The sequence below is a fragment of the Scyliorhinus canicula genome, chromosome 4 (genome assembly GCF_902713615.1).
Source record: "Scyliorhinus canicula chromosome 4, sScyCan1.1, whole genome shotgun sequence".
Classification (NCBI taxonomy): Eukaryota; Metazoa; Chordata; class Chondrichthyes; order Carcharhiniformes; family Scyliorhinidae; genus Scyliorhinus; species Scyliorhinus canicula.
In genome coordinates this window covers 190,348,431-190,360,710 of record NC_052149.1, presented here as the reverse complement: position 1 = coordinate 190,360,710, position 12,280 = coordinate 190,348,431, and the positions used below count along the sequence as shown (strand labels likewise).

General features: G+C 43.3%; 1 protein-coding gene across 3 annotated transcripts in view; it reads left to right on the top strand.

Annotated features, from left to right (window-relative positions):
- The window catches only part of LOC119965250 (CCR4-NOT transcription complex subunit 6), a 143,931-nt gene that overhangs the window by 86,247 nt on the left and 45,404 nt on the right, over positions 1–12,280 (top strand). For all 3 annotated transcript variants that reach the window (XM_038795742.1, XM_038795740.1, XM_038795741.1), the window contains 2 exons: positions 477–581; positions 667–735. In XM_038795742.1, the coding sequence (XP_038651670.1) occupies positions 477–581; positions 667–735 (174 nt within the window). The remainder of the gene's footprint in view (positions 1–476; positions 582–666; positions 736–12,280) is intronic.

Sequence of the window (12,280 nt, the reverse complement as noted above, 5' to 3'; positions counted from 1 at the left end):
CCTACTCATTCAGCTGATGTTTTCAACCATAGCAGTGCGACTTGTAGCATCATATGAAAAGTCAGTTTGAACAGTGACATCCAGGTAAAATACAACACCAACTTCCAGTAGCTGAAGCTTTAAGTAGCAGAATCAACCCACTGATGTTGGAATTCCTTAATGAAAGTAAACATTGAGGATACTTCCTATGCCCAAGTGGCTTCAGTTTATGGACGCAATTTTCCAAATGAAGCCAGATCTAGTTGCCTGAGCTCAAGTTATGATCTGGAGGAGAGAGCATTTCTATTTAGTTGTCACCAGTAATAAAGCCATCTGCATTTTGATTAAGGGAAGAGAAAATACAAACAGAAGTATTAAATTATAAGCTTTGTCTTTATTTTGTTGGAAGAGAATGACATTGCTGTTTACATTACAATTGACTTTACATTACAATTAAATTATCAGTTTGGCTGATAAAACTTCCATATGATTCATAGGAAATCCTTTGGCACAAGAAATCCTTGGTCTCTATCAGGAACCAGATGGAACTCGTAGGCTACTAAATTATCTGCTTGATAATTTGGCAGGCACTTCAAAAAGAAGTAAGTAGATGAATCCAAGTTTTATTTTGATTTATTTTTTAGATACAGATGTTATCAAATTAATGTACAATTTGATCTTCAATAGTTCAACCAGAACAGCCTCCACCAAGGTCATGGATTGTCTTACAAGAACCAGAACGAACACATCCCTCAGGTGAAATTAATTTTATTTTCTTAAAACATGCTCATTATTGGGTTGAAGATAACTAGCAATTCAATAAAATTCAAGTTTTCAGATGTAAAGCATATGATCCATAGATATGAATTTAGTGCCGTTTACCTTTGTAAGAAGGTGAACTTTTTGTAATATTTTAAAACAAATTGTGCAGTGTAGGAATTACTGTATGTAAAATAAGGTTTTTATAAAAAGTTTTTTTATGTTCTTGACCACCAAATGGGAAGAAAATGAAGGATGAAATCTGCAAACATATTTCATAAATAATGTTGAAAAAAGTTGTGATAATGGGGGATTTCAAGTATCTAATTTTTGGCTGGGGAAAATAAAGTCTAATGGGCAAATAGAGGGAAGAACTTCAGTATATACAGGAAAACCTTCCTGATTAATGTGTCTCATCCAATGAGGATGGTAAATGTAATTTTGAGAAATGAGGTAAGCTATGTGGAGCATGTTTCAGTGGGAGAACGTTTGAGAACCATGGTCACTATATCATTAAGTTTATTTAAGTTAAGAATTGTTGTGGCGAAGGATAAATAACAATCAAATCTGAAAACTGGAAGATGACTAATTTCATTGGGTTGAAAAGGAATCTGGCTCAGGTGTATTGGAACTAAAGATTGGCAGATAAAAAAGTAAATGAGCAGTGGTAGGCCTTCAAGGGGGAGATAGTTCAGGTACAGAACTAAAGATATTCTTATAAGGGTTAAAGGAAAGTACACCCAAAGCTAGAGCTCCCAGGTAACTAAAGAAATTGAAATTAAAGTGAAACTATAAAAGAAAGCTTGTAATAAACATCAGGTTCGTAACGCAGCAAGTTTCATTTGCCTATCACCCCTGTCCTTGCTGACGCACATTAGTCTCATTTAAGCAATGCCTCGATTTCAAAATCCTCACCCTTGTTTTCAAATTCCTCCATGGACTTGACCCTCCGTACCTTTGTAACCTCCTCCTCCCCTACAGCCATTCAGGATGTATGCATTCCTCCATTTCTGGTCTCTTGTGCCTCCCTAATTTTAATGTCTGCCCTACTGCTAGTCATGCCTTCAGCTGCTGAAGTACTAAGTTCTCCTTCCCCAAATCTCTCTACCTCGCTTTCTCTCTGAAAATCACCATTTTGAATAAGCTGGTTATTTGCCCTAATCTTCTTGCGTGATTGGTGTCAAATTTTGTTTAATGTAGCTCCTGTAAAGTGTCTTGACCTTTTAGTGCATTAAAGGTGCTATATAAATGTAAGTTATTCTACAATAAAGAAGCCAGCAGAAGAAAATAAGAAGCAAAAAGGAAGGATCAGCAGGTACCATAAAAGGAACGCTGAAGTCTTTTATAAACTTGTAAAGAGTAGAAGGTAAAGTGGGTCTGATTGAGGTACCAAGAAGGAAATCATCTTGTGGTGGCAGATGACACAAGGTAACTTGCATCTACCTTTGCAAAAGAGGATGTTGCCAAAGGAAGGAAAATTGGATAGAATAAAAATAACAAGGAGGTGCTAAAAAAAAGGAGCAATGCTCTTAAGTGGAAAAGAATGCAATGCATCGGAGCAAGTATTTGAAGCAAGTATGAAAATAGCAGAGGCTCTGATTGCAGTCTTTAAAATATCATTGGGTATGTGAATGGTGCTGAAGAACTGGAGAGTTGCAAATGTGGCCCTCCCACTATTCACAAAATGGGAGACAGATAAACCAGGGATGGGATTTACTGACCAACCCGCTGTGTTTTTCGGTGGTGGAGGTGGCCCGCCAGCGGGATTTGCCACCCCCAGCATTGTCAACGGGATTTCCTGGTGACTACAACCCTAATTGGAATATCCCACCGGCGAGCTGGTGGATTGTGCCCCAGGTATCTACAGACCAGTTAGTCTAACATTGGTGCTGGATAACAGACCATAAATTTAGGACAAAATTTATTGTTACTTGGAAGAATTGGTTAATAAATAAAAGCCAAAGGCAAATCCTGTTTGACATACTTGATTGCGATCTTCAATGCAGTGCGGAGAGAAAAGCTGATGTTGTGTATTGTAAGGGCCCTTCCTGTTGATTCCTTTAGTTCCTATTTCTTTTGTCTTAATTGTTTTTGGTCCATGGACCATTAATGGAGACATAATAAGTCGAGCAGAGGACGTAAGGAACTCAAAGAATGCAATCTTCCAGCCTTGTTACTCGCAGTCAAGCGTAATGAGGCCGGTGAAAAGCGGGAGAGGCCAAAAACAGGAACTGCCCCAGGCGCCAAACAGTTTGCAATGCAACCGGCCTGCTCCCGTAGGCAAATTTGGAATCTCGCCGTGAGATACCAATTATCACCACTTAAGCCCCATTTCCATACAATTAATGAGAGCCATCTGTCATCCAATGGCCTCCTGTTATTCACTGGCCTCCTCAGCAAGTGCTCACACTGGCGCCGATTAGTATTGCTTTTTAAAAACGTGAACCTGGCAGAATGTGTCGGTGCTCACTCAACCACGATTGCCAATTCCCTGTTAGTGATTGCCTTCAGCTGTGCAGTCGTTGGGGGCTATGGGTGATCAGTGGGGCAGACAGCAAGCCTGGTGTTGCCCCCGGAATGGTGTTGGGATCCAAGGGTTGGCTTGGTGGTACTGCGAGAGATTGCCCCCCCCCCCCCCCCCCCCATTCTGTGGGGAGCCAAGGAGCAGAGTAGCTATCTTTGGTCACAGGCGAAGAGATCAGGGAAGCTGGGCTTACCACCCTAGTGCTTGGCAGGGGATGGGGGGCCCTCCGTAGGGGTGGGCCACCATGGGAGGGTGAGGGGGGGGGGGGGGCGCAATGTCTTGCGGTACCACCAAGCCAACCCTTGGATCCCAACACCATTCCGGGGGCAACACCTGGCTTGCCGTCTGCCCCACTGATCACCCATAGCCCCCAACGACTGCTGAGACGTTTGGCTGCCCGGCTGAAGGCAATCACTAACAGGGAATTGGCAATCGTGGTTGAGTGAGCATTGACGCATGCCAAGTGGTTTCCCGTGGGTAGGCGGGCTATGTAACACGTGGTAATCATTGCCTAGCATTCCAACTGCACCGTGATGCCTGGACACTGAATGTGAGTCAAGACCACACACGCAGCCAACATCTGAACACCCAGGGGATGGGACACAGCTCCCGGGACACGACCACGGCCGGAGGGTGGGTGTCACGGGGGGGAGGGGGTGCCTGGCAAGATAGGCAAAGGGTCCGGGGGTCAGCCTGCATTGCAGAAGAAAGTGACAGAGGCATCATAATGGTTGTGCACAGATGTGTTTATTGTTCAATATATGCTACCTCTGTCCTGATGGTGCATTTTCTCCCCGTCTCCCGGTGTCCTTGGTGATCCTTGATGTGCTTTGCCCTCCCAGCTCTACCACTGCATCTGGTTGTGTCCCCAGGATGCACATCAGAGGTGGAGGCAACCAGCTGACTACCACGCCCCAGGCAGCACTGACTGCCTTGTGGCTCACTCTTCGGGACCCTCGGGGGCACAGGGCATCCCTCCTGGCCTCTACCATGTCCAGGAACCTCACCAGAATCTTGGTGCCAGCCTCCTCGGTGCCATTGTTGCGAGTTGGCTGAGTAAGTGCAACCTCAGTGCTGCTTGATGTTGTTAGCGATGGGAGGGGGTGGTGCTGGCGAGCATGGTCCCCGCGAATCAGCTGACGAGCCGACATTTGGGGTGAGAAGCCCATGAGGCCTCGTTAAGTGGATCAATTAACGTTGAATAGTGTTGCTGGACCGAGTGCCAGGAAACTCGTAATTCCCGCTCGCTACAGCACTTGAAAATTTTCCTGGAAAATCGTGACCAAAGTATCAAAATAGTACACTGTTATAAAGTTTTATGCTTTGGGCAGAAGAACCTAGACTTTATGGCGCCCAAGAGTTTGAGGAGTTTGTTTCGGGTGGATGGCCGGCAACCAATGGATTGACTAGGGACAATATTCTGCCCAGCAACCGACAGCAACTAGCTATTGTACCCACAAGGTGGAAGCAGCTCTCTTTCTCTGCTCTGCTGCCTACCACCTGAAAGCAGAAGTTTCTAAGCTCTGAAAGAAGATTCTCTTGCTCTCGCTTTCACGAATGCTGGCTGCCTATTTCTGTGAGCTTATAGTGGAAACCATTACAAGCTGAAAGAAAAGATGCATCCATTTAAATGCCTAGACTGAAGAAATAAATTAACTGGAAAATGTCCATCTGAAACAAACTCTCTTATCCTTTTACTTTCATAATTAATTTACACCCCTCTTTCACCTCGGTGTTTGTTTTCCTGTGTTTGTGTAGAGGATGGGGCAGATTAAAGGGGTGGTTAGAGATTAGATAGTAGTTAACCAGTTGTATTGTTGCTTATTTAGATATAGTTAGTCTTAATAATAAAAAGTTAATTTTAAAACCTGGTGACTAGTTATTGGGCAGTTCGGCCTCGGGTATTTTATAAATAGAAATTCATTTCAACCGTGTTTCAATTCCGGGTCAAGTGGATCTGGAATTGACCGCGTACTAGCCCAGGTTCTTGTAACAGTATGCGTACTTGCAAAAGAAATCTGATAGCGTCACAAGTTGCCAAAATTGAGGCCCAGAGGATTTGAGGACTTGAGTGTTAATGCAGAATTGGCTGAGGAAAAAACAGCAATAATTAATCATTTTCTTATTGCGTACCTATGATTACTTCGGGTATACGGCACAGAAACAGTCCATTTAGCCCACTCAGTCCATGCCAGCATTCGTGTTTCCAATTGTGACTCATTTCACCTTTTCTCGTCAAAATCTACCATGGCAACCATCTCCCTCGTATGTTTTTCTAGTTTCCCTTATTGTATCCATAATATTTGCATCAGCCACTCCCTATGGTATTGAGTTCCATCTACCATACCATTCTTTGGCTTCTCAATTCCCTGTTTAATTTCTTGGTTATCAGGCGGGAGGGAAGTATGCAATGTATCCCCAGAGGCCGGTTATGGGTGAACTGCACTTTTGATCATTTATTACCTGGACTTGGGGTTTGGAGGCATAATTTTATGCAGTCTGGAAATGTAATAAACAGTGACGAGGATTGTCGCAGACCTCAGGAAGACATACACTGGTGCAATGAGCAGACACATGGCAGCTGAAACATCATGCAAATAAATACAAAATGATGCATTTTGGAAGGAATTGTAAGGAAAGGCAATGGAAGCTATTATGGATGGTGGGGGATATCATTTGTTTTGTACAATTGGTTGCTTGAAGTTCCATTTATGTTAATGTATATAAATTCATGTTTTATACATATTTATATAATGCATATGAACATGTTTATATACGCACATTTATCTCAGCATTTTAAAACCTGTCATCTCATCCCAATCTTCAGTTCCTCAGTAAGGCAGATTGAATTGTGAGATTTATTCCTCCTAAACTAGATTGTAAAATAGAATGCCTAGAGTGCAGAGGGAGGCCATTCGGCCCATTGAGTCTGCACAGACTCACTGAAAGTGCACCCTACCCATTCCCACTCTACTGTCCCATCCCTGTAACCCCACCTAACCTTTGGACACTAAAGGGCAATTTAGTATGGCCAATCCACCTAAACTACACATCTTTAGACTGTGGGAAGGAACGGGAGCACCCAGAGGAAACCCACGCATACACTGGTAGAATGTGCAGACTCCACATAGATGGTCACCAAGGCCGGAATTGAACCCGGGTCCCTGGAGCAGTGAGGCAGCAGGGCTTGCCACCGTGCTGCCATAATGCCATTCTGAGAAAATGCATAATGATGCTTTTTTTGTAGAGTCCCTAAAGCGACAAATATAATACAAAATGTGACCGTATGTTTTATTTGCATCACTTGTTTCCTTAAATTATTTTCCTAAGATCTCTATTAATTTCTTTTTCCATATGCAAATTAATTTTTTTTTAAATAGTACATTTTCATGGTAACTACAATCCCTACAACATCCTTGTACTTTTGGACCATAAGAAAATTATATAGATATGACCATGCAGGTGCTTTGTTGTGACATGGAAACTTGTGGCGAGCATTGCAATCCCAAACAGCCGCAACTGCAGTAAATGCATCTACAGGGATTTCAGCATTGATGTTGAAGTGGAGTCTGAGATGTAGGCAGGGCAACAGGATGGAGGAGTGTTACCTGGCTACTTTCTTTCAGGAAAGAGTCACATCTTAGTTTATGAAGTAGTACAGAACTTGGTTAATATTCATTCACAGAGGATCTGAATAAGGCAGGCAAGGGGACTTTAGGTGTAGAGCTTGAGGAGCTTCAATGTTTACTCTTATTCAGTCGGTATGAGTTTCTTGCAGCCTGTGAGATGAATGAAATATGCAGGGTTGAAAAGATCACTGAAGTGGTGGAGTTAAGAAGAATGTGATAGTACTGAGAGACTGCTCTCTCTAGCTGTGACTAGTAATTTGGAAGATTGTGATGCCTGCCTGGTACCAGTGTTAAAGACATTGCATGGGTGGACAAAAATTTTGGAGAGGGAGGATCAGGTGGTCATGGTTCACACAGGAACCAGTGATGTAGGTAGAAGAATAATGAGGTTCTCATACAAATTTAAATTCAGGAGTAGGCCAGTCAGACACTTGAGCCTGCTTAGCCATTCAACAAGATCATGATTGATTTGCTTGTCGCCTTAATGCCACCTTTCCACCACAATTTAGTGCCAGGTTCACACGAGCATGCTGTGTATCAACAGGAGAGAGATACCACCTATCTGGCCACACTCCAAGCCTTAAATCCAGCAGCTCTACGCACTGACTGGAGTCGGCTATCTCAGGCCTTCCAGTGATCTGCAATGCTTTTGAAAGCGTAGCGGGATTTTGAGGGCACAATATTCAGAACCTGAAAGGTAATAATCTCTGGATTACGTCTTGATCCATTCGCAAATTAGCATAGGTTTAAACAGATCAGAGAGTTGATTGCGTGTCAGGAATAGTGGAGTGGTGTAAAGAGACAGGTTTTGATTTGTGATACACTGGCGCCAGTTCTTAGGTGGGGGGGGGGGGGGGGGAGAGAAAAGAGAACTGTTGAGATGGACTGCACTTAAGCAACGCTGAAACCAGTGACCAAGCTAGGGCTTTAACTTAAAATGGGGTGCGGGTTCAGGTGACAGGCAATTTATAAATGTAATACATGAAAAGTCCAGCCACAAGATCTGTGTATTGTTTTGGGTAAAGATAGTGTGACAGGAAGGGATAACAATTTAGTGGTAACAATGCATTAATAAATAAGATCAGGTGAAGGAGAAAAAGTTAAAATTAAAGGCACATTTTCTGAATGCATGAAGAAGCATTCACAGCAAGTTGATTAATGGACAAAAAGAGATAAGTGGGTTTTATTTAATAACATTAGAGATGCAGTTAGCTGTGTGGTGAACCAGATTGGGAGCTAAATATTCCAGGGTGCTTGATGTTTTGGAAAGACAGACATGGTCTGTCAGGACAGCATAGTGGTTAACACTGCTACCTCACCGTGCCAGAGATTTAGGTTCAATTCCAGCCTTGGGTGACTGGGAATTTGAAGTGGCAACGCATGTGGATAAGGTGGTCAAGAAGGCATACGGCATGCTGGCCTTCATCGGTCGGGGCATTGAACATAAAAATGGCAAGTCATGTTTCGCTGTACAGGACCTTGGTTAGGCCTCATTTGGAATGTTGTGTACACTTCTGGTCGCCACTCTACCGGAAGGATATAGATGCCTTGGCGAGGGTAAGGTGCAGTTTACTAGGATGTTGCCTGGTGTGGAGGGCATTAGCTATGAGGCGAGGTTAGATAAACTCGGTCTGTTCTCACTGGAACCGGAGGCTGAGACGCGACCTGATAGAGGTCGACAAGATGATTAGTGGCATGGACAGAGTGGATAGTCAGATGCTCTTTCCTAGGAAAGAATTCCTTGAGAGTCAAGTACAAGGGGACATAGGTTTAAACTGCGTGGGGAAAAGTTTGGTACAGATGTGTGAGGCAAATACACGGAGGGTGGTAAATATATGGAACGTGCTGCCTGAGGCGGTGTGGGAGCGGGTACAATAGCGGCATTTAAGGGGCATCTAGACAAATTAAGAATAGAGTGGGAATAGAAGGATACGGACTCCGTAAGTACATACGGTTTTAGTTTAGGCAGGTGCCATGGTCGGCACAGACTTGGAGGGCCGTATTGTTGTTTGTTCTTTGACTCTCTTTGTGGAGTTTGCATTTTATCCACGTGTCTGTGTGGGTTTCCTCCAAGATGCTCCGATTTCTTCCTACAGTCCAAAGATGTGCAGGTTTTGTGGGTTGGCCATGCTAAATTGGCCCTTGGTGTCCAAAGGTTAGTTGGGGTTATGTGGATGGGGTAGTGGAGTAGGCCTAGTTAGGGTGATCTTTCAGCGGGTCATTGTAGACTCAGTGGGCCAAATGGCCTCCTTTTGCACTGTAGGAATTCTAAAATGGGGGAAAAAAAAGAGGGTGGATAGCACTGATAATAAAGGTCAATACTGAGGAAAGACCTCTGATCAGAAGAGCAAAAAGTAGAATTCATTATGGGTAAAGATAACACAGGCAGAAAATACTGGTAAGAGTAGTTTACAAACCTTCTAATGGTAGTTATACAGTTGGACTAAGTATTAAGAGGAACATTCAAGGGCAGCATGGTGGCGCAGTTGTTAGCATTGCTGCCTCACGGCACCGAGGTCCCAGGTTCGATCCCTGTTCTAGGTCACTGTCCATGTGGAGTTTGCACATTCTCCCCGTGTTTGCGTGGGTTTTGCCCCCACAACCCAAAGATGCATAGGGTAGGTGGATTGGCCACTCTATATTGCCCCTTAATTCAAAAAATGATTTGGGTACTCTAAATTTCTAAAAAAAACAAGAGGAACGTTCAACAAAGGTAACGTATTAATAATTGAAACTTTGATCCACATATAGAGAGGACAAATCAAGTTTATAGATTTATAGAATTTACAGTGCAGAAGGAGGCCATTCGGCCCATCGAGTCTGCACCGGCTCCTGGAAAGAGCACCCTACCCAAGGTTAACACCTCCACCCTATCCCAGTAACCCCGCCAAACACTAAGGGCAATTTTGGACACTAAGGGCAATTTATCATGGCCAATCCACCTAACCTGCACATCTTTGGACTATGGGAGGAAACCGGAGCACCCGGAGGAAACCCACGCGCACACGGGGAGGATGTGCAGACTCCACACAGACAGTGACCCAAGCTGGAATCGAACCTGGGACCCTGGAGCTGTTAAGCGATTGTGCTATCCACAATGCTACCCTGCTGCCCTTACCCGAATTGGTAAAAAGTAGTTTAGAGGGCGAGTTCTGGTATGTATTTAAGACACTTTCCTGGAACAATAACTTTCGGAGCCAAACAGGGAAGAGACTATTTTAATTTTTTTGTGTATAATGGCGGAATTAATTAGTAATATCAGTAAAGGACCGTTGAAACAATAGTGACAATGATAGAATTTCATACTTGAGTTCAAGATTGACGTATACAAGTCTTAAACTTAATAAAGCCAATTGCAGAGTTATGAGCGGCGATTTGCTGTGGTAAATTCGGAAATTAAGTTAAAAGTATAACAGTAAAAGAGCAATTGCAAATGTGTAAAGAAATTGAGTATTGAAGAATGCAGGACCCTCCTGTTTTCCCTGTGTATTCCCTTTCTGTCATTTTGGCTATTATAATTTGTGTACCGGGACCTACATTTTTAAAATGGACTCGCCTTTAATTTTTAAAAAAAGGGATCCAGCAAGAAGTGCTGGAATCGGTGATGACTCATCATGATGGACTTGGCTGTCAGCTCATGAGCTGCTTACTTTGCCAGGCTCTTGGCTGGTAATCTGTGCTGATTGCTGCTGACCAATCTAATGTTCTGTTAGGGACAGAAAGGCTTCATCTGGTTTTTAGTTTCAGTTTGATTGAGAAGCTGGAGGGCCACAGCCCTGTTTTCTCTCTCTTACCTGATGGACTCCTTCTAAAGTTTCAAAGTAAAGACCTTTCTTTCTCTCTCTCTCTTGTCAGATTGAACTGCAAGGAAGCTTAGTCCAGCAAAAGCTGCAGAGCAGGGCCAGTCGTTTAAAGAACCCTCTTTAAAATATTGTGGGGTTGGAAACAAATAAGAATTACACCGGCCTGAGTGAAGGTACAGGTTAATAAAAGTTAAAGTGACACCCCAGAGAGAATCTATTGTCTGGGGATTTGGTCTGAATGTTCTAGCCAGAAGATCCTTGTTAGTCATCCAACTGGTGGTTCTCAATTATTCCGCCTCCTGGAAGGACAGTCAGCTGAAAAACTAGTTCAACAGACGAAGCAAGGGCACTCGTCTTCCATCTCGCATTAATCCTCCAATTTTCCTCTCCCCCTCCGTCTACATGTGTATGTTTTGTGTGAGGGCGGGACGGTAAAAGAGTGGCGGGGTACAGGTAGATTAGCTGGCCATTATTCTAGTGTAATTATTGCATACCTTACCTCTACTGATGTTATAAATAAACAGTTGTTGTGTTTCATATACAAATCAGGTGCCTGTAAGTCATGAGAGCAGTCAAGGCTCAAAGATCTCGGAAACGTTATACGAATTATTGGTTAATTCACTTGCGTTGGGACTCGGGGGCCTGTGGGGCTGGAATTGATTGCTCGTTAGCTCAGGGTGTCGTAACAAGAAAACAACCGACCCATCGTTCCATCGTGCACTAAACAGGATAATTTACAATAATACCAAATGTAATGGGAACAACATTTTATGCATCAGAAGAGAGTTCTGTTTGGCAAGTGGAATCCATCGATCTCTGTAAAGTTTTTTTTTTTATAAATTTAGATTACCCAATTATTTTTTCCAATTAAGGGGCAATTTAGCGTGTCCAATCCACCTACTCTGCACATTTTTGGGTTGTGGGGGCGAAACCCACGCAGACACGGGGAGAATGTGCAAACTCCACACGGACAGTGACCCAGAGCCGGGATCGAACCTGGGACCTCAGCGCCGTGAGGCGGTTGTGCTAACCACTAGGCCACCGTGCTGCCCTGATCTCTGTAAAGTTGTAGCAAAACTTGCTACAGTTGGTTGGCAAGTGAACGCCAACCAATCAACACTTTCCTCATGCCGAATGAACTGTTGTTCTCTTTACATTTGATATTCTTACGAATTGGCCTGATGAATACAAGATGAAAAGCTTCAACAATGTATTTTTCAACAATAATCAAGTTCTTACGACCAAATTACGATATAAAGAAAGTGATTTGAGGATGCAACAAGCTGGGTGAACAAAGGGGAACCACTAGATGTATATTTGAATTTCTAAAAGTCATTCAATAAGTTGCCACATAAAAGGTTACAGTACAAGATAAAGAATTCATGGTTTTGTGAGAAATACATCAGCATGGACAGAGGATTGGCTAACTAACAGAAGCAAGGTCCGGATAACTGCATAATTTCAGTTTGGAAAACTAATTAGGGAGAGCCACAGGAATCGATGCTGGAGCCGTAACTATTTACAATGTCTTGGATGAAGGGCTAAGTGTATTGTAACCAGTCTTGCTGACCATGCAAAGATAGTAA